Source organism: Seriola dumerili, unplaced genomic scaffold (assembly GCF_002260705.1).
Source record: "Seriola dumerili isolate Sdu_G_001 unplaced genomic scaffold, Sdu_1.0 BDQW01000091.1, whole genome shotgun sequence".
Classification (NCBI taxonomy): domain Eukaryota; kingdom Metazoa; phylum Chordata; class Actinopteri; order Carangiformes; family Carangidae; genus Seriola; species Seriola dumerili.
Genome location: NW_019174346.1, coordinates 4,686,680 through 4,712,826, shown reverse-complemented (window position 1 = coordinate 4,712,826; position 26,147 = coordinate 4,686,680). Strand labels below are relative to the sequence as shown.

The window sequence follows — 26,147 nt, the reverse complement described above, 5'->3', positions numbered from 1 at the left end:
CAGTGGTTTCATCATACACTCAGTCATGTTTTTCTTTTGTAACAAATCAACTGACTGTCAGCCTGTGCAGCGCTTCTTAAAGTCTCTTTTCTCGTTTTCATCTGTTACTCTTATAAGAGTCTTGTAGTGGTGGAGGATTCTGCCAATGGGAACATGACTCCTCAGTTTCACTGGATTTTTGGTGGCAGTTTAGCCCACTGTAAACTTGTTGGGTAAATGTACTTTTAGACTTTGCATACTGTTCATAGATGAGTCATTTCCTTCACTCCTCTTTTCAGTTCCCTTCAGTTTAGTTAAGCCTGCTCTGGTACCTCACACTCTGATGATTGATGGATGAAGTCAGCCCCCACCATCTCATGAGTCATGGGGCCTTGGGTGAAGGAAAGCAGCCAGGGGCCCAGATACTACTCAGGAACTGCCCAACACATTTTATCTCCAATCTCAGAAATGAAGCTCTAGGTTTCTTGGTTTTTTTCTTCGCCGACAGGATGTGATGTAACCTGCCGTCCAAAATATCTGCCAGGTCTGCAGGTCAAACTTTATCCCTCAGGCCTGTATACAGACTGCTGCCCATGGTGTAGTGTCCACAGTGGTTAGGATCATTTGTGTTAACATGAGTAATTTAAAAGAATCAAAGAAAGCAAGTCCAATAAGTTAATATCACATGTCATAGGGCATGGCCTGTGATGAACTATAAACAGTGTGACCTTACGTTTTGTTGGTTTTGATTCACTCAAAGTAAATCAGCTGGTTTGACTAATGAGAAATCACGTGTTTTGTTCATTGAACTTAAGATAGAAATTCTTACTCTAACATACAGTGGTGGACAGTGAATAGGTTCACTGAGGTGTTGCATTTAAGTACAGTTCTGAGGGTAATTGTACTTAAATTGAATATTTCCATTTCATGCTACTTAATCCTTTAACACCACATTTCAGGCACATTGCAGTTCCTATTGTATTTTATTTGACCACTCACTTTGTAGATTAAGATTTTACATATGACCAATTTAAGAAATATATATAATGTATAATATACTTTATGATGTTTCTGCTTTTACTCAGTAAAAGTAAGCAGTGAGTAAAACATTTCGTAATGATTTCCCTATTTAGCATTTATAAGCAGTGTATTGTGTATTAGCATTTAATTAATATTTTATAACACAGATGTAAGTGTATTTTTCAACAACTATAACTCCTTCTGTGAGTATCCATGAGTGGATTCTGGTTGAATTGTTGAAAAAGTTGTAATTGTTGGTAATTGTTGAATACTGTACATGAGAGTAAAAGGCTGAGCAGTAATGAGGAATCAGTGAGATTATCGTCAGCAAAGGCGGCCTGACTAACTAAATTTTAGAGTGGTATGAAATATGTTGCAAGATTAGATGTGTCATAAAAAATATCTACATTTGAAATAAAAGTTTTCCCAAATTACCATACAGTACAGTACAATGCTGGACTCAGCTGCTATACTATATTGCAGCTAAAATAATTCTTCTTAATCATTTCTGTGGCCAAATTTCCAGACAGGCTAGTATTCATGATTAGTGAGTGTCTCAAAGGCCGCAAGACTTCCCTTTTCTTGCCATACAAGGTGTCTGGTTTCTCTTTTGTTTGACTATGATAGGGACTTTTCAGTTTGACTGAGTCATGCCTCACTGCGCCGTCTGACCAACAACAAAGCCACAGAACCAAAGAACATTTGCTGAAGTGATGAAAGGCCCTTATCAAGATATAGTGATAAATAAATAGGTTGGTTAATGGCTGTAATCTCTGTAAAGGGAAGAACAATCAAAGTATTGATTTATTCTTTTTTTTCACATGATCCCCAGCTCTCTCTCCTTGTATCAGTTTCTTATACAAATTATCTGAAAACAAAACTAACAGCCAAATGGTAATAATATCTGTTCTACACTTTGTGACTGCTTGCTGGCAGAATAGAGCTCATACAGTGGCTGTGTACTGTTTTACTTGTCTCCACAAACTTTTCTGTCTCTTCCCTTATGTTAACCTCACAGAACTTGCTAAACAAGATCTGAGATCGTGTCTCTTACGGTGCGAGGCAAGCTGCAACATGTGGCTGTAGCCTCAGGGTGAAAATGTGGATGTGGGCGCACTCAACATTGGTGAAGATTCATGGTTAACTACGGGTGAACACACCATTCACATGTCATGGAAAGTAACTTACTGATGAACTGGAGGGACAGATAGTTTAAGTTCATTAGAGAAAAGCATTATTATTTATTATTGATGTTATGTAGACTTAAAAAAAATCACCAACTGAGTTTTTTTACAGTCACTAAAATGTTTAATTTGCCTTTTTATTTGGTGGCCTAAATTGTTTGTGTAATGAAAGAAAACTAGTTTTGTGGAAAGGTAACATCTGAGAATGAGGTATGATTAAAGTCTACAGTGAGAGAGGAAGCATCTGTAAAGCAAAAAACGTGCCCACATCACCACACAGTAACCAGAGCAATGCCACTGTGTCATCATGTGTCCCTCCTGTTTGTCAATGGAGCAGCTCGGGGACATGTCAGGATTTGTTTCTTGATGACATCAGTCTTGTCCTTGATTCCACCTTTGCAATAAACTTATGTGTTCATGATTACAAATGAAGGCTGGTCTGTGGAACCACTATTATGTTATATGATGCTGTCTGCTTGTTTGGGTGACAGTAGGGTTTATAGCCATGTGTTAGCATTGGCTGTTTGATAGTAGTATGATTTATTTGTGAGTTTTGTTGGTAATACTTAGTTATACTGCTCGGACGTTCAGTTAGGTTACTATGAGCATATTCATTAGGATAAAGCTGCAAATTCATTGGGTAACAGGTTAATTGTGGCAGCCTGCACACACAAGGACTCTGTGTAATTGTGTGATTTAGACACACAATGGAGATGACTGCACAACTGACTGTGCCATGGCTGCCAGATAGGCACGAGGCCACACAACTTCACTTTTGTTAGCCTACATTGTGAACATGTAGCCTGTCAAGTGGCTTGGTTTCTCCTCACTGCTATATTTCATTACCTTTTGGTACTCTTGTACTTTTGTACAAGGATTATTTTAAGTCTGTTATCATTGCTATGGGTCTTTTCTGTAATGCATCTTTGCCGTTTTCGTGGCAGTTGTACTACTGCTCTTTGGCCAGGAGATGGTGCAAAGTATTTGCCAGCACTAGATAAAGGCCACTAGGTAGATATTATGTCAGTGTAGCCCATGAGGCAGGATTTATGGCCTAATGAGACTGCCCTCTCACTTTTTATTAGAAAAGATCATCTTGTTGTTTCTGAATTAGGAGAAAAAAAACCCTATTTAACATCCAACTTAAAACAACACTTAGAAAATAAAGATTCAAAGCCTTGTCCCCTACATGGTGTCATGAGGACCTAACAGTCAGAATAAATTCTCAGTGGATGGATGACAACTTCTGATAAGGTCCCATATGTTTTGTCTTCGTTTATGTATGAACTGCTGTCTTACTGACATTTAGACATTTAGTATAACAAACTTTTGATGCACAGCATTTGACAGAGTAACATCACCAGTGTCCAGGAAGGTACTGTGCTACTATACAGACAAGTCTACAACACCACAAGCAATGCTGTTCCACTTCCAGTTGTTGTGCTGTTTCATACTGAAAATTAATTTAGAGATAAATCACCAAACTCAGAATAATAATAAGGTATCAGAATAAAAATGCTGTTCATAGTCAGAGCTAGCGCTACTGTTTTTATGAATATACATTTTTGTTTTGTTTTGTTAATGAGTTTAATGCAGTGTAATTAATTTGGGGGTGGTGTGAGTGGGGGTAAGGAAGCTGCGTCCCCACCGCCGCACCACTGGTAAAAGTAAGTTGAACATATACTTTAAAGACATTATGCAAAATCAGTTTGTCTCACGTAGCCATGGCACAATTATTCCTAAAGCTATTAATGGCTGTTCCTTTCGATCTTTCGCGGGAATTCCCCACGTGTAGCTTCATGTGAAGTAAGATGAAAACGAAATATGTTGTCTAAAACAAAGGCCCGCGCCCTCACGTGGTATATTCAACAAATGGAAACTGCTTCACAATCTCCGTTGTGCAGCAATCGTTAACTTTAGTTCAAACCAACCGACTTCTCTTTCTATGTGATATGGAAATGTTTTGATGAGGCCAGGAAGACTTACCTTCATTTAAGCGTAGGGGTGTTCGCACGGCTACTAATATCAAAGGTGGCTTGTGTAATGAAACAAAGCTATTTTCATGAATGAATTGTATGAATCTATCACAGAGAATTAATTACATGTTGTTTGTTTGTGTTTTACAAGAGCAGATTTGTCGATAATTAAACAAATGACGATTGTTATCACCCCTCAAATAAACTAGTGGATCATTCTGCTGAGAGGGGAGAGAGGTTCCTGTAGCTTCTCTGGATTTGCCGTGACGCGTAGTGTTGTCTGATGTTTGTGTACCTACTGAGGCGAGAGACGACTGAGGTGTCCACACAAAGGGAATAGGTGCTCAGATACACTCTTAACGATAAAGGTGAGTTTCACTGAAAGCGTGGCTTAAAAATACTGACGCGTCCTTATGTGTTTGGATACCTCGCTGTTTAACAATGCCAAATAACGGTCACGAATCAGCCAGCCCGGAATACTCGGAGGAGGATGCCAGTGTACTGCTAGCTTAACTTCTTGTTAGCAGGCATTTGTTGAACGGTATATATATATATATATATATGTATAGAGAGAGAGAGAGAGAGAGAGAGAGAGAGGAAGAGATACAGAGAGACTCGGGTTACTGCACATATTTCCTAGAGCCGAAGTAGCATTCAACAGGCCGTAAGGCGTTTTAACTGCGGACAATGAGAAATAAACGCAGTGGCGACGGTAACTACATATGTGAATCCAACGAAGTGAAAAGTTCAATAGGAATTGGAGCACTCGACCCCGTTACTGCCATCACTGGCTGTTCTCATGAGCCACCGTTAAGTGTCTACTAATAGACCTAAGACTGAGCAGTATTATAGTGTCTTAACTTTAATCTTTTAGACGTGGTGCTCTGAAAGCTCGTGAATACGGATAATATAACGTACAGTTAAAGAAGTATTTTTAAGTGTTGTGGTTTTGTCGGTGCTGCTTCTGACTTTCATGTTGTCGAAAACAGCAGGGAAGTGGAGCTCTCAATATGACTCAGACCTGACGGACCCCTGCATCATTATTTGTGCCATGCAACAAGAGAGGGTGTCAATGTGTTTTGTATTCGAAAAAAAAATTGGGGGCAAAGGTTTTTGTCTTCCCCTGGTTGTCACGGTGGGGTTAATTTCCTCAAAGGACATTCAGACCTTTCTTAATGTAATTGGTAAAGTTGGAAAATTTGAATTTTCAAGAGATACATAAGATTTACTAAAATCCCTAGTTTCCCAAATGCAATTAAAAGCATTGTATATGCAGTAAGCTGTGCAGTGCTGCATATTCTGATAAGTGGTGAAAAAAAATATTGATACAAACCACAAAATGGCCTCTTCTGATCTGTGATTTGATACTGTCACAATGACACCAATATTACTGTGTTTTATGGGAAAAGCTACATCGGAGCAGTTGTTTATCTTTCCTTTAACCTCTAAAGCTGTTTCTGACAGCTCATGCTTTTTACCAGTTAAGGAGGTCATACAGCTTGAACACATGTTTCCTACAGTTATATTTTGAATGCATGTCAGTCTAAATGTTTGTACTTGGGTTGACTTCCACTGGAAAGAGACTCTTAGCAGCAAGACTTAGGCACTGGGTAGCTTGCACTCTAAACTCAGAATAGAGATGCAAACAGCAATAAGTTGTTTTAAGAGGTGACTGCTAATGTTTGTATAGTTATTGTTTCTGTGCTGGGATAACATCAGATTGTGTTAAGATTATTAAAAATGACACTGACAGAGCATCCTGGTATCTGAATGGTTACAGCTCATGCCACATGATCGCAACATCCATGTTTCAATGCAGGCCAGATACCTGTGTTGCATGTCATAGCCCTCTTTCTCTCCTTGTGTCCTGTCTGCCTCACTATGGCTGCCCCCAGTAAAGGCTAATAATGCTAAATTAAATAAATAAGAATCTTCAAAAAAAGGGACACTGTCTTGCCTCTTTCACTGTATTCTTTACCAAAAATAGTATGAACCAGAAAATATTCCCCCCACTGACACTACCAAAATTGCATTTTTAATAAGTTTATTTGAAAGTGTGACCTAATTAGCAAAAAAAGCGCTTGGAAGTTAATGCATGCTCCTGGTATTTAGCCATGTGCTCTCTGTCACTGGTTGTTTTTCCCCAGAAGCACTATGGATGAAGAGGAGCAGTTTGTGAACATCGATCTGAACGATGACAATATCTGCAGTGTTTGCAAGCTAGAGACGGAAACAGGGACCTTATCTTTCTGCCACGTCTGCTTTGAACTCAGCATTGAAGGTAAGAAACAGCAAATTTGTCTTGTTTGCTGTTTAGGGTAAAGAAGAAAAAATTAACTCTTCACTTTTAACCACAGTGTGACCTCTCCACGTTTTTTAACTCCGTAATATACACTCACATGTATTCACTGGTGTCTGTGTGATAAGATTTCAGAGATGAAATATATCTTCACCTCCAGCAGTTTGGCTTGCTTCATATGGAGGTAGATCAGACCTGGTCTTAGCTGCCAAGAGTCTGCAGTGTTTGGATCACTCAGTAAATCACTTTTACAGATTGTTATTGATCATCAGTTCCCATCATAGCAAATATGCACTTGTGGTGATCGAGCCTTAGAACCTTTCGGATTTGTTGATGTCTCATTCAATTGCTGCCCACAAACACTCCATTTATCCTCTCTAGGAACAACATAAAATATATATGTGCTGGGTAACGGGCCTGTAGGACCAAAGCCCTCACTAAAGCAGACCACCATGACTCTCCTTCGTTTGATGTTCCACTCTAACTCAAGAGCATGTGTTTGAAGTTTTTTCATCTCTTAATTAATGAGTGGCCTATTTGAAGAAGAATGGGGAATCAGAAGGGGTTAGATATGCCTCTCATCTGGCGCTTGTCTCATAGATCCACAAAGGCTCTTTTCTGCAAAGGAGAAATGTGTGTGTGTTTATCTCTGCAGAGTATGATTGTGTGACTTGCTTAACAGCATCATATAAGCTGACTGAGAGCTCTCAGAGGAGTATATCACTCTGTTGACAGCAGGAAAAAATAGATTTGCATGAAAGATGTATAGGTCTGCTCTGTTGTGGTTTAAGGGAATTGAGTGTGTGGGTATTGATTAATCACTCTGTTATTTGTGGTCTGTCAATGAGTCTTCAGCCACTGAGCAAACAAACAATACAGACAAGCACTGTTAGAATAGTGCTTAACTTTTACATGCATGAAGCCAGCAAGCTCATTAATCCTCATTCAGCAGAAAAATTATCTAAATATGTTTGAAGGAGGCAGCCTGGGTTTGCTACTGCACATAGAGCGATATTAGAGAGCTAAATATAACTGATAAGACTTTCTGCTTATTAAAAACAAACGGCCTCAGTAAATGATTGATCTGTATAATAATGTAACATGTAGTACGACTTAGTTCCACTTGTCTACACATTGCTCCAACAGCAGCTGGATGCTGCACCTACTGTTGCATGTTTGAAACCTAAATCCAGTTTTCAGGGTCACCTTTTATATATACCTCTTTCTATATTTTCCTTTCCTATTCAGGTGTAAGAGTCAGTGAATATCTTGAAAGGGATAACCCAACTTTTGAGGAATATGTCAACATTTCACAAAGGCAGCGGTTGCTTATCTGGGTCAGTTGAGGTGTCGTAGCCTGCTCCATTTAATGTTTCAGTCGGGATGCTATGTTCAGGTAGGAAGAAGTCAGCTGGGAGGGCATTTATGAAAGTACCCCCCTGCAAAGCTTTTCATTTTTTAGACAAAACTGAGATACCTTTGTCAGATAAGACTTATCAAATTGCATCAGTAACATTGTGTTCTTCTTTGGGGTACAGGTTTTGATGTAGCCTCTGTGTGGCAATGAAGTGGCTGTTATGTAACTGTTGGGTCTGGGGGGAGAAAAGGAGGGGATTTACAGACAAGCACGTGTTTCTGATGCAGCTGAGTGTTTCATTGGTGGGAGGTTTGCTTGCCAAGCAGCATGTGGCTACTTTAGGCATGGTGAATCTAAGGCCAAGCCGTGTGCCTGCTGACTGCTCGTGTAGACTTAATAGCCACAGGGCCCATTCATCCTGTGCCATCCCTCATTAAAGGAGAAGAGAGCAAAAGTCCAATCACCACACATGGAGACAGAGAGTACAAAAAATATGAAGCAGAGGGAATGGACTTCAGATCCCGTTGTGCACAAAAACACACCCTCCCAATGTCTTTCCATCTCAAGGGTGAATTGCTGCTGCTGAATATTCATTGCTTTTTTGCTCATTGCTGGTTTTGAATATTTATTAGAAGCAATAGAAGCAGAATTGCTTCTTGTTTTTTTTTTTTTTGTTTTTTTAAACCAGGAGAGTATATTGCAATGCATGAATCACGGTTGTGTCATCCATAAATGCCTTCTGTATTTACGACTGTCTGCATCAACTGATTTTGAACAAAATTATCAAGTAAATTATTAGAACTGTTTATGAAAATGTCATCACCCCAAACTAAAGAATATCCACAATTCCCCACATCTTGATTGACTGGTATAGAAACTGCAGCGTCTGTTAGATTCCCCACACCTGTCAGAATTGTAGACTATTGAAAATCATTAAACTCCGGCTTCCTCCCACAGTCCAAAGACATGCAAATGGGGACTAGGCTAATTGGTTACTCCAAGTTGACCATAGGTATGAATGTGAGAGTGAATGGTTGTTTGTCTCTGTGTGTTTGCCCTGCGATGGACTGGCGACCTGTCCAGGGTGTACCCCGCCTCTCGCCCGAAAGGATGCTGGGATAGGCTCCAGCCCCCCCGCGACCCTACTAGAGGATAAGCGGTAGAAAATGGATGGATGGATGAAAATCATTAAAATAAATAGATAACTAAATGTAAGTAATTGATGAGTTCCAGATGTTATGTTATATTTCTCATGACTGAACTGAAATATGAACTAAAGTTCATATTTAAAATCAGTGGAATGCCCCTTTTTAAAGTTTTTTTTATTATTTTTTTAAAATAATTTTGAGCACATTATTGGTGTGATAATGCTCAAGCTCTAATTGGCCAGTTGGTGTAACTTTGTCACAGCAGAATGCAGCAGGCCCATTATTGGTTAACTGCTTATACCTAAGGATTCATTTCCACCCACAATCTCCCTGAGCTCTGGTTAGACGTTTGCGTAAATGGGGATGTTCAAACTTGTCTGTTTTACCGTCAGCTGCTGACTCACACAGTACTCACAGCTGAAGTTAGGCAGTTACATGCATCAACTAAAGCAACACTAAGATTCACTGATAATGCAAACTACTTGCCTAGAAGATAAATACATATATATATATGAGCTTGGAGCAATACGTGGTTGACAGGGTGCAGAGTTGTTTATCACCAAGATTTCAGCCCATAGGACCACCAGGTGCAGAAGTAGCTGTGAAGGCCGTTTGTGGTGAAAGCGTTTAGCACAGTTTGAAGCAGGATGAATGTTCAGGATGTGCAGCCTTTGTTGTACCTTCAAGTGGCTGTTTCCTGAGGAAACTGCTTTGGCCTGCATGCGCTGGTTCCAACAGAAAGCACCAAATAGAAATTGTGTGTATTTATATATTGCTCCACCACTGCCTTAATGGGCATTTTCTTTACTTTCAGACCGTTCTTTTCGTATATTTTTTACTGCACGATCTGAGTTGTGTACTACACATGGTCGCACAGCCTTGAGCGTCAACACAGTACAGTAGAGAACAAGGGAACCACAGCTGTCCCACACCGAAACACCCAGAGCCAGTTTCCAGTTATTGTTCATTTTCTTGGGAGGTGATCTCACTGTTTGAAGGAATCAGTATATTTCAGAGGAAATTTCTAAATCATGCCTTCTTTATGACTGCTCAGAGAAACCTGACACCAAACCCAACCCTTACAATGCCTGTGATACCAAATTATGTGATAACTGTTCTGTAGCCAAGAGAGCTTGATCTCCCATCGACCTAAGGCTAGCAGGTGCAGTAGAGGTGTAGATTGCACAGGTAAACAAACTCAAATTGGAATGTGCACAACTTTTATATATTGTGTATCTTTTTTTGCCAGATATGTGAGTTAGTTGGTTAGTTAGTTAGTTAGCAATAACACACACTATACCTGATGTGCAAACGTCATATTATAGGAACACTTAAATAAAAATTTGGCTACTATCTATTTGTACTGATGTCAGTCAAAAACACCAGTAAGACACAGGAAGTTAGCTCACACAGTTAGGTTTTTGCACCAAAAATGGCCATATGTGGTATCAATAACAGTGTCACATGTTCAACAGACTCTGTTGTTTGTATCTGATTGCTCAGTGTAGTATAATTGAAACCAGAAAGGGCTATTGTTAATGAACTGGCCTTATTGGATGTGACAACCTGTGCTTTATAAACACCTGATAGATATGAAACCAGTATTTTAACCTCCAGCCTCACACACAGTTTTCCTTTATTGGACTTTTGGTCTCTGGCTGCTTGTCAGAGAAGATGTCTGCTGAGCAGTAAAACCCCTGTACCATTCCTTTTCCGTTACATAATTCAGACAGACTTTATGCCGAGGCTTGATATTATTACCAGCTGAGTTCAGAGTGAAAAAAACGAAAAGTCCTACAGCGAGAAGCTGGAATGCTGCAGTGAGTGCTGATTCTGGTTGTTGCTCAACAGGGACTATTGTAGCCCGCTTCTGTAAACAGCTCATTCATTGTTGGTGAACTCTCCACCCTGGGGTGTATAGAGAGGCCTAATTATGTTTCTGCCTGTGGCAGCTGTATGATTGAACACAGGGAGGGTCCAGAGATTTTCTGAACCTACTGAATGGTCCACCTTGCTGATCCCCTCTGTTTTAGAACTATAATAGTTTGTGTATAATGGCTGCTTACTATGTGAATCTATCATTGGCTTGAATAAATAGCCTCTTTTTCAAAGTGTATAATCCTCATTAGCCCAGCAAATATAAATAAGTAGTCTCAGGGGGTTTATCCTTTATTGTCTACAGCCCTGAAATAATTGGATTTTTCACCACAGGTTTGTGAAGTTCTGAACTAACTTACTTACATTTCCAGTCTAAACCACTGAATGTGATCTCTGGTCAAAGTCAGCAACTACCTTTTCTGTACAGGAAATCAGATATTTATCATTTTTATTGTACAGTACCTGTGCTGTAGGATACACCAGGGAGGAAAAGAGGCAGGATAGGAGGCAGAATCAACTATCAGTATTATTAACACAATATAAAATACTGTTAATGGACAGTTGTCTCATTGCTTTGCTCTCTAGTCTTATATTGCTTGGTTGATTATCCCTGGTTACTCCCTTCTATGGGCAAAGTTTATTCCCTGATTTCTGAAATATTTCATACTTAACATTATTAGTATTGTTTTTATTATTATTACCTCTGTACCATATTCTCGTTTCTGATGATTTACTCATGTTTGCTCACAATAATAACTTCATAACTTTGGAGATTTGACTTGAACAAAAATACAATTTACATTGTCACTGACTGTATCTGAAGGCAGCCCTAAGAGAGGCATTCTTGAGCTCTTATTTAACTAATTATAATGACAATCAAGCTTTATTTGTGAAGGGTTTTCCAAAAACACAATTTCATAAAGTTCTGTACAGAATATTACATTTTTCAAGGTTGAGAGCATTAAAACAAGCAAATACGTCTGTCAATTACTGACTAAATTGTTTTTGTTCCCAACAGAATTATTCATAAGTGGCTCAGATGTTTTACTTATAATCCATAAAAGGTGATTGTCATCGTATTTACAGGTATTCAATGTTTTGACAGGATTAGCTTGATTTATTATGATGACATTTTTATATCAACCATATGTGGTTATCCTATGTTAAGTCTGTCATTGTATAATGATTGACCTATTTGGGAAATCAAATTAGACATTTGGAAATGAGAGTGTATATATATATATATATATATATATATATATATATATATATATATATATATATATATATATATATATATATATATACTGTATATATATATATGTATATACACACACACACACACACACACACACATATCTCAAACAAATAGAGAACAATGTATGATATGTCAAATATACCATATATTTTGTAGTCTCTTGATCCAGTTTCCCATCCCTCTTATGATTATGTGGAATTACAATAACAATTATTACGATTTAAAAATGTTTCAGATTTGACTGGAACTGGGACCATCAGCGTCACTGGTGTGAGAATTTGGTGTCAGGAGTTTAAAGTCTGTGTCACCTGTGTCTCCTCTGTGCCATGATTTCGCCCAAATTTGCCTTTTGCAATCTATTTCTTTACTTTTTCTGTGCAAGTTGCATTACAAATGAACAAGGAGAATTATTGATTGATGGATGTCTATTTCTGTTTTGGTCACTGTCACATGCGATTATGTGTTTTCCTAAATAGGTTGACATGCCAACATGTGCTTCTGAAAACACCATGTTGGTGGAAGTGTGTGTGTGTGTGTGTGTGTGTGTGTGTGTGTGTGTGTGTGTGTGTGTGTGTGTGTGTGTGTGTGTGTGGATAATCCTCAGGTGTCCTACAGGCTGAAGCAGATGGTATACCATTTGTTGAGTTTCAGTTTAGGAAGTGTTTTTTTTTTGCACCTCTGTAATGGCAGCTTTTCTGTAGGTTGTGCAGGGTCTGCATTGGTTAACAGATGGTTTGAATTGACATGTCACTGAGTTCACCGTTGTTCATGTGAGCTCTATGTTGGTTTTCAAAATTGGCCTGTGCAGCTGCTGACAACACATTCTCCAAGTGTTATCGTGCAACTCTGTTTGACACCTTACCACAGATGACCTCTGTCCCACTTGTGCCTGATACAGTCTCTGAAATGTGTCAAGAATGGAGTGTCCTTGCTAAGAACACGACACAAACATAATGTTCAGAGTAAAACCAGAAATCTGCATATCGCTGCTCCAGGCAAGACAAAAACGTGTTTCTTTTTTCGTTACACATGAATTTAAAACACATTACTTTCTGGAGACATAAATAAAGGCCACAAACACAGTTCTAAGTATTGAAGCAGAGCTCTTTCCATGATGTCAACCACAAAACCAGAAGTCTGCAGAGAGGACATCTGAGTTGAATTAATGAATGATAAAACTGAGACCAATAACTAGAGAGCAGGACTAGATTGAGCAGAGGGAGGTCAGAGGATTGTTATGGCATTGTGTTGGGAGAGTTTCCTGGGCTATAACTATCCAACCTAAAAGTCCTCAGTCTGTCTCTGAGGTTTGTTGTTCCTCCACTAGTTTTCCTAAACGCTCGTCAGACCTTGAAGTTTGTGTCCGTGTTTTATCTTTGTTAACTGTTTCACTGAATCACAGACTAACCTCGACTCCTTCCTCACAATAGAGCAGGAAAAAACAAACTCACTGGTTGTCACTGTTACTGTGCTTCATGTCTGTAGCTGTCACTGCTGAACAATGCCGACTCACCTCCAGTGAATAGTGTGTGTGCCTACACGTATGTATGCAGCCATGAAAGGCAGTAGTGCTAAGCTGCTTAGCTGGAGTGAGGTCTTTGGCTGGTGGTGCACTGCCCTGGTTGTGGGCCAATGATTTTTGTGCTAGGCAAGTGGTAGCCAGTGTGTTTTTGTGGTAGTCTAAAGACTGAGACGGATCGGATTATAACATGGCTGTTTGATAGGCAGAAAGCTCCTGCTGCATTAGTAGAGCATTTCATTGGCCATTCATTAGGCAGTATGCGCACAGAAATATTACAAAGAAACTGTCTCACAGCAAATTTTGACTAAAAGATGATTTTACTCTTCATTCTTCCTCGTGTCAAGTCAAAATAACGAATTTGCCTGAAAAGGCTTTAGAATATGTACAACACCCTCTATTCTTACACCTCCAGTTAGATAAACGGAATAACTTTTTAACTCCCTTGAGCCAGTTTATTAAAGTGATGCTTGTAGCAGTACAGCTGTTCTCTTAAAAACTGTGCTGTAGCTGTGTTCTTCTCTGTTTCCTTAACAATTAATAGTTTAACTTGTCTTTCCTCTCATCAGCCTTTCCGTTAATGTTGTTTTTAAAAAGTTTTTTGTGCACAAGTCCTCTCGTGACTGTCAGTAAATTACTGTTAAAACTAAATCTGTTTGATCAAGGAATCTGTAAGACTTGAACAAAGAAACTAATTTAGTGCTTCCTGTATTGTTTAGAGCCTGTCCGCCTGTCAGTTACTGGCTCTACTCGAATTGGCTGTGTGTGAAAGGAAACCAAAACCCCATCTCTTTTGTGTGTGTGTAACCTGAAGAATGTCATGTAGACCACACCAGGTATGAGGGCTCTGTATGATTGTGTATTCACTGTCCTGTGGTCAAGTGGTGTCAGGGTTGACGTGTGGACCAGACCTTGTCGTCTGATGGTAAAGCGCTGAAAGAGGCATGTGAGGTAAACCTACCTAAATGAGCTCTTAAATCTACAGACAACAGTGACTAATCTCCTCACCTCAGGTTCCAACATGTATGTCCGTCTGCTGAGAAATGCAGGCCGTGAGAAGAAGCCCATCACACTAATGCTGTCACTTTAACCTCGTCTGCTGAACAGTTTTCACTCTCATTCTCTTTCACCTTCAGCTTCCCTTTGTTTATCAAGCTCTGGCCCGTTTTATTCAGAGGTTATTTTAGTTTTGGTCCACTTGCACAGTCTTAATTTCTTTGGTGCAAGTTAAATCGATTACACTGTGATCTGTTTTGACTGGATCCAGGAAACATTACCTCTCTTCTTTATAGTGTTACTTCCAAGGAATGTAGTCATAATTACATAACATCAGCCAAGGAACTGAAGTCGTTTTTACAGTTTCCTGTTTGATGAAAGGGGTAGGATTGTTTTGCTTTTGAGACCCAGGTGCATCCTCTGTTAAATCCTGTGTATCTGTTTACAGAGGATAAACAAACAGACAAAGTGCAGACTTTTTAAAATTGTATTAATTTTGTAATGTTGTTAGACAGGTACAGGTATATGAAGGAATTAAACGCTACTTCATATGAAAAGAAACCACTCTGCACCTTCCTCTCTTATGTTGCTCAGTGAAATTTTTACATTTATGCTCTATGTGTTTGCATTGAGACTGGGTTGATCTATTATCCACACTCCACACTGGTTAATCCACTGCACACTAAGCAGCTTTCACAGGGAAATAGCTCAGTCAGTTTTAGATAGCTTTCATACTAGTGTACTTTTATTTTCTGTGGTAAGTTCAATGGGTCAGTGCTCTGTTTCTCACTGTTCAGATGACTGCTTTATTTCCTGTCAAATATTTATGTATGTATGTATATGTACTATTTATGGATTAGGAATCTCTGAGAGATCACTGTATGTTTACACTCATAACTTTGACCTATTGACTCACTGCATTTTGTCTGTGTGAATGCAGGTGTCTCCTCTGCTACTTTGTTGCATTCAAAGTCCCTGCGTGGCCACAGAGACTGCTTTGAGAAATGTCATCTCATCGCCAATCAGAAGCTGTCACGGTCCAAGGTCTCCCGAAGTGCCTATGAGGGCATGAAGCTGGCCCTCAGTCAGAAACTGAACCGCATCATCCAGTATGCCCAGAACAAAGACTCTGTCTCCTCCAACAGCCTCAGTAGACGAGGGACCAAGCTTCTTTGTTACAACCAGCAGAGTGACCGTAAGCTGCTGCCCCAGTCAGACGCCCAGGTGCCCCGCTACACACCCCACTGGGACACGGGCAAAGCAACAGGGCTGCCTGATTACACCATGGGGATGTTGGAGTGCCACACAGCGGAGGAGCTTGGGCTGCTGCAAGAGTCACAATCTGACGTTTGGTCCAGTGACAGCATGACTGGACTACACGGCCGGAGCCAGTCGTCAGGAGGAGGACAGACGCAGCTCATACACCAGGGCCACAGCAGAGATGAATGTGAGCACATTTAAACTGAATTATGTTTTTTACCCAAAACTTTAGTAATTTTTCTTTTATCAGTGTGCAATTTGAGGTGAGGGGAAGGGTTTTATATTTCTTCTTTTGAAAGAAGGATAGTGTAGAAACTGTGCCAACTCTCCTCTTTGTCTCGCCCTGTTCAGTGTGATCTCTGCTATCCAGAGACTTCTAAAACCTCAGAGCACTTTTTCATTAAAAGGCTGCAGACAAAACAGAAGATACATTTTCCTTGGTGTGTCCTTCATCTTCCTCTTTGCTGTGATCTCTCCAGAGAAAAGTTAATTTTCCTATAACCTCGAGATGTGTCCTTGGCTTTCATATCTTGTCACTACTAAAGCTGCTTATGACTACAGATCCTGCAGGAATGTGATGAGAGCTTTCTAAATGGCCCCAATTCAAATTCTGAGCTTTTAAACGAAAGATGACAGGCATTTCACAGGTGCATAGTTTGCATTTATTTGTGTGTATATCTCCACTTTACCTCATCATTAACCTCCAGCATTCCCTGCTCTGAAAATCCTAAACATGCAAATGTACAGGAAACTATAATTTGGGGTGTTTCATGATTATGCCATTGCTCTAGGTTTTCTGTTACTTTGTTAACAGCTGGTTAGGAGTATCAGTTGCAGACAGTGATGACACTTTGTTCTGTGTGTAAACAGCTCAGTGTTCCTGCATCACCTCAATGAAATAACACTTTCCATTTGATATTGCTCAAAATCTTCCTGCGTACAGTTATTTTAAAAAGGTCATGAACAAATTAAAGGAACAAGTCATAAAATAATCTACAGAAATTATACCAAATGATGTAGTTTGAGACATGAACAGGTTACACGAATTGACTGCCACCCTTATATAAACAGTGGCTAAATGACATAATGAAATACTCTCATCCTAGCTAATACATTGTTTTTCTTCTTTTAGTGACTAAAATGAATGTGGATGAGCTTCATCAGCTGAATGCCCAGTTACTGATGCAGATTCAAAGTAAGTGATGTGCACTGACATTCAACACACTGTCTGAACAAGTTCAACAGCCACAATCATCGATAATTTAAATTGAATGTTGTTTGTTTTTGTCATGTTGAATCTATAATTCTCATCCCTTATAAATCCCCACATGAAATCCTTGGTGTCCTCAGGAAAAAGCTCCATTAGTAAGAGGGATGGGTATTGTTAAGATTTTAATGGTACTACTTATCTTATTGATACTGCTTATTGATGCTGTACTTGAACGGTACTCTTATCAAAAGAGAAATTTTTTTTTTAAAAACATAAACATTGCTTTATTTTATTATATGCACTCAATTAACATTCTTGAGTAGCAAACTTCAACAGCATTGTTTAAAAAAAAAAAAACAAAAAAAAACAAACTACTATAGACTGATTTTGTAATGATGGAAATGTAAAACAAATGTAATACACAATGATTTACTACTAGACTTTTTACAGTATTTTTAGTAGTAGTATTTATGTGTAGTACTTTGCCTGCAGCCCCTATATCACCACTGTGTTGGGAACAGTGAAAATGCATCATAGACGAATGTCTCAATCAGAGACAGTTGGTTTTATGATGCAATAACAAACAGGCAATCTATTTTCTTATTTTCTCCAGTACCGAAAGCAGAACGTTGGAGCGCATCGATACCAGGGCCAATTTAATACCAGGTTGTGGTACCCATCCCTAATGAGTAAAGAGTGCGTCAACTTGCAGCATGGCCCAGTCTGAGTTGAGCTCACTCAATAAAGCAGGGGCTAACAAAGACTGGAAGGCTTGTCTACTCAACACATCATGTCCCTCCATGTGATCAGCTGTGTTGAATTGGGCACTGTGTAGTGCTCGCTCATGCACACCCTGCCTGTCTGTTCACTGCATTCTTCACCAGTTAGGCCTGTTGTTTGCCTCACACAGTAACAGCTAAGCTACAAACACCAGAAGCTTTATTTTTACCTCAGGAAGGTCTAGTACCCACTGCACCATGAGACAGATGATGTAGCCTAAGCATTACAGATTATTGTTGTGAGAGGGTTGGCACACTCCTTGCTTCCCTGACACCCTGATCATTCTAGTTTTTGAGTGTGAGTTATCGGATGAGTCCAGTTATTAATCTGGCCAGTGTCAAGTGGGAAATCACATGCGCTAATGTGAGATGTCCTCCACCAGATCAATGTGTAGTGGGTGTGTGGTGTGCACATTCTCATTCAGTCTTCAGGAGATGAGTCAGTTTCACACATTTTCATTTACTTTACTCACAGCAGATGGGGAAGTTATTTCTCATCCTAAATGATTCAGGGAGAACCACACTCGCCAGGATTTTATGATCCACAGTATACGTTATACTGGAAGTGTTTCCATGTCTATAAACTTGTTTAAATGCTGCATAACACTGTCCTTGACTAAAGCTGTCAGTTAGATTTTTCTTTTTCATGGGGGGTGTCTTAAGGTGATTCTGTTTCTGTCATGTTGTCTTTGCCCTCTGCTCCTTCAGTAATCACTATTATTGATTTTCTTTGCCTTGTTTGTTTCTCCCATTTGTTTGCCTGTGTATAAGTTCACCTTGTGTGGGAAAGAAATTGCTGAGTCCCATTTTCTACCTCTCTCTCCCTCCACAGAGGTCTTCGAGGAGCTGACTGTGGCCGTGCAGGAAAAAGACTCATTAGCATCAGAGCTGCACGTGCGTCACATTGCCATCGAGCAGCTCTTTAAGAACTGTGCCAAGCTGCCCTGGCTGCACATTAGCAGGGCAGGGGTCAAGGCCAGTAGCAGCAGCGGCCCTGTGGAGTGAGGTGTGACGTGGGGCTTCTGTCTCTGCTGCTGGGAGGAAGCTGACAAACACTTGGGCATGCTGGCTGCAGCGAGACTAAAAATGCCTTTATGTATAACTGAGTGACTTCTACGACACTATGGTGACTGAGCTGTTAGCTCTGCATTAGAGCAGCATTAAGGGCTGGGTTAACAAGGCCTCCGTTCTCGTGGTTGCAGTGATGATACAAGGATTAATGTTGGTGTGCAGTTTAAAACAAGTTGCTGGTCTGACATGTGACCTGAACGCCACCCAACCCAAGTACCTAGGATGCATGTTAGTACCAGGTGTCCTGGCTCCAGTACAAGATAAGGACATGTCCTTACTGGACACGTTCCTTAACGAATACCTTTTAAGATTTAATTTAACACAGACTGAAAGGTTTGTCTAAATAATTTCACATGGACGGTTGCTGATGGCTTTATTTTTTTTTGTTTAGTTTGCTGTCAATCATTTCAGATTTCATTGGTCTGTTTCATTTTCTGTAGATACATTTTTAGTTTTTCTTCTGATTATGTCAAACGTGGATATTCAAATGTGGGTTTTAGCACTGTTTAATACTCCTCCATATGCTATCTTGTGGTTTTCTGTAGAAGGTGGTGAGCCAGTCAGAAGTGAGTTAGAATATTTTATAACATGGCATGGGCGAACACTTGATGCAGATTAGTCGGATGGTCTCCATCATATTCATACCATCAGCCACTGCCAGCAGTAGTGTTTGATTATTGTACTTATGTAAAGCGCTAACAAGGTGTAAGCTTTTTCATGCAGCTACACACAGAAACATGAGTTTTTGAGTATGAGTTTTGATTGGCCTTCCAACTGCCAAAGTTGACATGATAGTTTGTGAAAACAGTGGTCCTGTGAAGTGTTGGCAATTTTATATATCAGATAGAATCAACAGCAGTGGGCTACATCTGCTTGACAAAATGCAAATACTTATACATACTAACACAAATTAGCTGCATTTCTTTTAAATAATAGAAATATTATGGAAAACACTGAAAAATTGTTACAAAAAATTTAACTGAAATCAAGTACTCTTTGGAAAAGAGCAAGTGCAAGACAAGAAAGAACCTAAAGCATCACTGCAACAAAGACAAGTGAGTGTGTGAAATTAACAAGGCTATAATAGATGTGCAGGTGTTTTCATTGGGGTCATTGTGACTATCTGGGAGTGTCCATAAACTAATACTTTGTAATAGCTGGTTGTCAAGCTGCAAGTGGAAATATCAGTTAATATACTTACAGATGAGAAATATTTTGTTTTTAACACTGAGTTTATAATTATTATTGCTGGTGAGATTTACTTGATATTTAGTACATAGCTGCTTGTTGTCTGTGGTATAGCTGTCAAGCACAAGTCATATGTATGGCTATACACTGAATGAGCGCTATTGAAAGAAAAACCCAGCTGCCAAACCAAAGTCTGTATTTGTTCTATGTTTCACATGTGAATTGCAAGCATTTGACTTAGATTACAGAGCAACATGCAATACCAAACCGATTTAAAATGTGGTTTAGTGGTTTACTTCTGTGTTTGGTTCAGTGTGTGTAATAATGAACTATAGATTTTTAATATGGAAATGATTGTTCTCTAGAACACTGTGTGTGTTTTATGTTTTTTTTTGTTTTTTTTTAGCTTTTTGATTTTTTTTCATGTTCAGTGTTAACTTATGTCATCCCCTCTCCTGCATTTATGTATGGGAGCCCTATTTGATGTCAGCAATACAAATGGGACAGTTTGGTCTACTGTGCCTCTGAAAGTCCCTGTTTTTTGTTTTTTTTTTGGAACAAAAGGAGACAAATGGTATTAACAGTTACTATTGTGGTTAGTTTATTATTCAGGAACCCTATGCAAGAAAGAGAGAAATAAATCAGAAGCCTTATTAAGTAGAAATTATCTGAAAGAATATTAGTTATCTGAGTTTTTCTCCTAGGAGATCAGAGCTACTCGCATATAATAAGCTGGGGAAACACAAGGTTATAATCAGATTGATGTTTAGAAAAACTCAGCATTGTCAGTGTATCTCTTTGCTCTCTCTTTGTAAGAGATTTAAATGTATTTGACCCCTTTAGGGTTTAAAGTTAAAAGTTTAAGCTCCATTTTAAACTTCTATCTCGGTTTTATTTGGATGTGTATTTAGTGTGCTTGAGTGTTTGAGAGATTCAGATTACTGGTCCTTAATGCAAAATTCTAGTCCTCCAGTCTTCAGTTGTATGGTTTTTATTTGTGTTTTAAATATGAATGCTGTCTGTTTTTGTATACTGTGGAAACATGCCTAGGCCTGTGCCTCTGCTCAGCAGAAAATTCAGGCTGCCTGTTCTTGTTTTGTCTATTTTGGCAGTCTCATTATCTTTTACTGGAGATGTAAGCATACTTGTTAGACGTCCACCTCCTTCCTTTTGGACTTGACTTCTTTTTTTGTGTTGTGTGATGTTTTACATTCTATTTATTGTGTGTGTTCATGAACATTACACAGGCTGTGTGATTTGTGCTTAAGTGACTTTGTATTTTTTGTAAACTGTTAATAAAATGAAATTATTTTTACTACATACTCTGACATGCTGGTATTTTCCTGACGGTGGCCACTGCATGGAAAAGAATGACAGATACTTTTTCTTATACCACATGTATGCTTGGCAAAAAAGTAATTACAGAAAATTTAGTTTAAAAGGATAAAGCAGCAACTCCTCACAATCACCTGCAACAACTTATGTTCAACAATATTTTACTATTAAAAACAACTTATTTAGTCCATTTATTATCACCTGATGAGAGCCAGGTGTTTTCATTGCGTTTGCTGACATTGTAAACTGTAGGAAGTGCATTGTTGTTATGTATACTTAAGAATCTAAGTGAAACTATTACTATAATTGATACTGATAGATAGATAGATAGATAGATAATTTATCCCCTAGGGGAAATTCATGAATATTGACAACAATGACAACACAAAATGACTGCAAACATCAGGAAAGTGAAAGTTTCACCAACACTTGATCTGATAACGACTCCACTGCTGACTTACATTGAGATGGATTCAACAAACTGGGAGTTGCAGTGGTAGATAGAGGTTGGGTGCCCCCTTGTGGACAAATAAATGTTTACAAGTTGTAATGAGTGCCATTTCCGGGAAATATGCACTCTATGTTCTTGTGGGAAACTAATGGATTTGTTAAGGGCTCTTATAGTAAATCCACGGGTAAACATCACAATTATTGTAGTCAACAATATCATAAATGTCTGAATTTATGAACGTCTGAAACCCTCCCTTAAGTATAAGGCAGGAACAAGCCATTATTAGATAGTTTGTGTAACATGAATTGTAGTTTTTAGGCAGCAGAATTGGAAAGGGAGTATCTGACTTTAATGATTTCCCACAGTAATCAGCAGTTAAACTAGAGATTAGTTTATTACATTAGCGACATACACTTAACTTGTACCATCTTACAAACTTCACACTAAAGAGTAAAAGTAAAGAATGTCATGTGTAAGTCCAAACTTAGTTTTACTATTTTCACATTTTATGATAAAAATACATCCCCGGATGCAACCATTGCAACAAACACATACCTGACGATATGAGTCATAACAGTTATGTGGGTGACTCATTCCCTGACGAGCTTGTGCCCCACCAATGAACGTGCCAACGCTCGTCTGTTTACAGCCAATGAATATGAGAGCGGTGGGCGGGATTTGTGTTGTAAAGGGCGGGGTTAGCAACTGATCCTCAAGGGTTCTTCTGTTGGCCACTGACTCCTTGCCATTCATTGTTTGCCCACACGTTGGAGGGAACCACGAGATAAGGTAAGTTACGTTGTTTATGTCCTCGTGTCTTACTGTATTAGTTAGTGTACCTCAGTGTAATCGTTATATGATTATATCACAACTTATGACAGTTTCTAACTTTTGCCATGATATTTATAGGACAGTTGTTGGATTAGTTAGCAACATGAGGCTGTTAGCGTTAACTTGGCGCATTAGCTGGGAAGCTAATGCTAACAGCCTTATTCTCTGAAAGAAATACTCTATCCCTGAGGTAGGTTTTAGCGTCAAAACTGTAACTACCGTTAAAATAATTAAAGTAAGTTTCAAATGCGTTCCGGTGTGATTTAGGTAACATTGTTTGCATTGTTAGCTGAACTAGCGGGCTCACTGGCTAGTTAGAGTAAAGTAGTCTGTTTGATATTATGGATTGAGGTGGTGCGTGGGTTACCGGAACTTGTGCGTCACAGCCCGCCTTTCTGGGACATGTGCCGTTAACTGAAGTCAACAGATCTCACCAAAAGCAAAATGAAATTGTACGTAAACGTAAAGGGTTACTGTGTTATCATTCGTCATTATAAACAAAAATATTCTCCATAACAACAGTGTTGCCACGCACACATAGGCGTTTAACGTTAAGGAAAGGGACTTGAAAGTGCGCGTTAGTAGGATAACAAAAGAGCACTGGTAGGTCCTTTCTTTTAAACTGACATTCAGTGCTTTACAGAGGCGTGGAAATGCATGAAAACAACACGCTAAAGGGTTAATACAGAACAGACAAAAGAAAATACTTCCTTGTCTGTCAGACTTCGACATTTTTAGTATAGTTAAGGTAGATATGTTTGTCAGTTTTGTTTTTTTTTTTATTTAAAAATGTCAACATTTGGTTACTGCTGATTGAACTGGTACTCATCTAACTAATGTTTATGTCCTTACAGAGACTGTGCATGCGTGATGAAACATATGTGAAAAATGAGGAGAGAAATTGCAGCTGTGGTGTTCTTCCTGAAGAGGCTTGTGATAAAGGGGGGGAAGCTGGAATCGCACAAGATTGAGCTGTTTGTTGAGAGGCTCGCTGTTGCTCTGCAGGAGAAGTTCAAGGGGCACTGGTACCCCGGAAACCCCAGCAAAGGGCAAGCATACAGGTGTGGCCCTCTTTTGACTTTTTACTGACCGCCATAGAGTGCTGTAGGGATGACATATTTCAGTATATCACCCTGGTTTCCTTGTCAAAAAGCCAATTAAATTTTTCCCTCACAAATAAACACCACTTTTGATTTTTGAAGCCTAGATACAATCACCAGAAGAAAAAAAAATGATGTTAGATGATAAGTGAACTACAACAGGGTCATATGACTTCAACGTTACCAAAACTTAACTTCAAACTTGTAATTTGATGTATCTCTGACCTCTTCTACAAAAGCCTTTTCTGTTAGTAATAGTTTGCATGAGCGCATGTATAAACACGAGGCTGTAAAAGTGGATTGGTGAGTAGATCGGTTTTCATGTTCATCCCCAACAACCTCTGTAGATTTATTTGGCCACTTGTTAGCAACTGCCTTTTTTGAGATGCGTAAAAGCTTTAAAAAACCATGACTCAGGTAACCAAAGACCTTATTTCAGGCATTGAACAAGAACCCCATTCAAAAAACCATAGACTTCAGGACAAGGGAGCCGGACGTGATAAATGCGTTAGTTATTTCCAAGTATTCAGACTCATTCCTGCAGCACTCTATTAATATGGATTCTTACACATGCAGCCCAGCTTTTCTTATGAATGTGTTTCCATTGATTTTTTGCAGACAGCGTTAGGATTGTTTAAAGTTTTGTGTGCTTTGCAGGTGCATCCGAGTGAACAAGTTCTGCAGGCAGGATCCAGAGCTCCTCAGGGCCTGCCGGGAGAGCGGGGTTCAGTACAGTGACCTGGGACTTCCCCGTGAACTTACATTGTGGGTGGACCCCGGGGAGGTGTGTTGCAGGTGAGACTTTAAGAGTGAATCCGGCATACATACTTGTGTAGTTCACAGATATTACTTGGTTTTAGCATTCAGGCGTCTTTAACATCTTTTAACAGGTGTATTGTTTGGATGATTTTGTTAAAATTGTACTAATATCTCCAACCAGTGATATACATTCAGCTAAGACTATAAAGAATATCCCAAAACGTTCTAATTATCAATCTTTCAAGACTTGTTCGGTTTTAAATAGTTTACAGATTTCCTGCAAAGTGTGTGTGTTCTCTTTATATTAAAAAAAAAAAAAAAAAAAAAAAAAAGATATGAATTATTGATGTTTCTCTCCTCTTTTCCCATTGTTAGGTATGGAGAACAAAATCCTTTCTTCTCCGTGGCCACTTTCTGTAGTGATGAGGAAGAGGACAAAGATGTTGCAAAGAAGGTGACTAGCGCTTTGGAGAGGGTGACATCGGACTATCACTCAGGTTCTTCATCCGACGAGGAGAGCACACGCACTTCCCCCCTTACTGTCGCCAACAGCCGCTGTCCCTACCAGGTATTGTATTATACATTTTATAATTCCTATGATTAAGAATAAAAAAATATATATATATTAACCAGGTTTGATGAATTGTGAAGCAGCTATGCTTTGTTCTGGCTACTGGTTTTGAAATTGTGTGCAGATAAAACTATCATCACCTTCAAACAGTTAATGGGGTCAAAGGCTAGGACTGTTTGTGTTTCAGCTGATGGCAGCTTTTTTGTGTTTTTCTTTCTAGGCAATGAATCCAGCTGCCCCTACATGGCTTCCAAAAAAAATGGTACCAGTGAAAGGTAACATCCTTCCACGGCCTCACTATGGTTTCAGGCCTCGCAGCAGAGCCCCCAACACTTTAAGGCATAAACTGTGGTTCCCTCCTGGTTATAGAGGAGGGCCTGGATACTGGGACACAAACCAAAATCTGGCACACTGCTACAGTTAGTAATAATGGTGCATATTGTTCACACTGGACATTAAAGCTGAAGACAACTTTAAGATGACTGACCAATGTTTTTTTTAAAATCAATTTTTATAGCTAAAATATTGATTGTTTTTGAGTCTTTTTTGCACTTTAGATCATTTGTTATAGTTTGAATAAATCACTTGTATTAAATTAGATATTGAAATTGGAATACTACACGTGTAGTCTTGAAGTACTGTATTTTTACAATGGGAGACTTTCATGTATGGCACCTACTGTCCTTTGTGATGTTTTATTTATTCATAGTGTAGAATGCTCAGATGTATAGGCTTAAATTTATGAACTTTTATTAAACACAATTTCCAAGCATGATGATTTTGTTTATTCTCTTGTTTTTTAAAGGACCCCTTCAAGTATTGTGGTTATGTTTAATCCTTTTTTCTTTTTTTTTTCTTGCTGAGACAGTGTATTGAAGAGAGACAAGTATAGCATGCAACATGTGGTTATATGTTTTTTCTAACCCACTTCAAGTATTTGGACAGTTGCACATCTTTTGTGCCTCAGGCTCTGAGTTT

At 39.1% G+C, this 26,147-nt stretch overlaps 2 protein-coding genes across 3 annotated transcripts; both read left to right on the top strand.

Moving 5' to 3' along the window:
• Window positions 1-4,438: 4,438 nt before the first annotated feature.
• On the top strand, window positions 4,439-21,442 carry cunh21orf91 (chromosome unknown C21orf91 homolog). Of its 2 annotated transcripts, none has more exons than XM_022746045.1 (5): window positions 4,439-4,527; window positions 6,310-6,440; window positions 15,555-16,061; window positions 17,007-17,069; window positions 18,696-21,442. In XM_022746045.1, exons 2-5 carry the CDS (start codon window positions 6,314-6,316, stop codon window positions 18,866-18,868), a joined length of 870 nt encoding a protein of 289 aa, XP_022601766.1. In that variant the 5' UTR covers window positions 4,439-4,527; window positions 6,310-6,313; the 3' UTR covers window positions 18,869-21,442. The 2 variants fall into 2 exon arrangements, with proteins under 2 accessions (XP_022601766.1, XP_022601765.1); XM_022746044.1 differs by having other exon boundaries at window positions 6,307-6,440.
• A 1,176-nt stretch (window positions 21,443-22,618) lies between these two features.
• On the top strand, window positions 22,619-25,938 carry btg3 (BTG anti-proliferation factor 3). The gene is made up of 5 exons (XM_022745970.1): window positions 22,619-22,697; window positions 23,594-23,800; window positions 24,497-24,634; window positions 24,974-25,166; window positions 25,390-25,938. Exons 2-5 carry the CDS (start codon window positions 23,628-23,630, stop codon window positions 25,591-25,593), a joined length of 708 nt encoding a protein of 235 aa, XP_022601691.1. The 5' UTR covers window positions 22,619-22,697; window positions 23,594-23,627; the 3' UTR covers window positions 25,594-25,938.
• The last annotated feature ends 209 nt before the right edge of the window (window positions 25,939-26,147 follow it).

Bases quoted from the DNA above. Each gene is read 5' to 3' on its own strand.
- cunh21orf91 (XM_022746045.1), top strand. From the start codon at position 6,314: ATGGATGAAGAGGAGCAGTTTGTGAACATCGATCTGAACGATGACAAT. The intron at 6,441-15,554 runs GTAAGAAACAGC...GTGTGAATGCAG, and splicing joins CTTTGAACTCAGCATTGAAG to GTGTCTCCTCTGCTACTTTG. The intron at 17,070-18,695 runs GTAAGTGATGTG...CTCCCTCCACAG, and splicing joins GTTACTGATGCAGATTCAAA to AGGTCTTCGAGGAGCTGACT.
- btg3 (XM_022745970.1), top strand. From the start codon at position 23,628: ATGAGGAGAGAAATTGCAGCTGTGGTGTTCTTCCTGAAGAGGCTTGTG. The intron at 24,635-24,973 runs GTGAGACTTTAA...TCCCATTGTTAG, and splicing joins CCCGGGGAGGTGTGTTGCAG to GTATGGAGAACAAAATCCTT. The intron at 25,167-25,389 runs GTATTGTATTAT...TTTTCTTTCTAG, and splicing joins ACAGCCGCTGTCCCTACCAG to GCAATGAATCCAGCTGCCCC.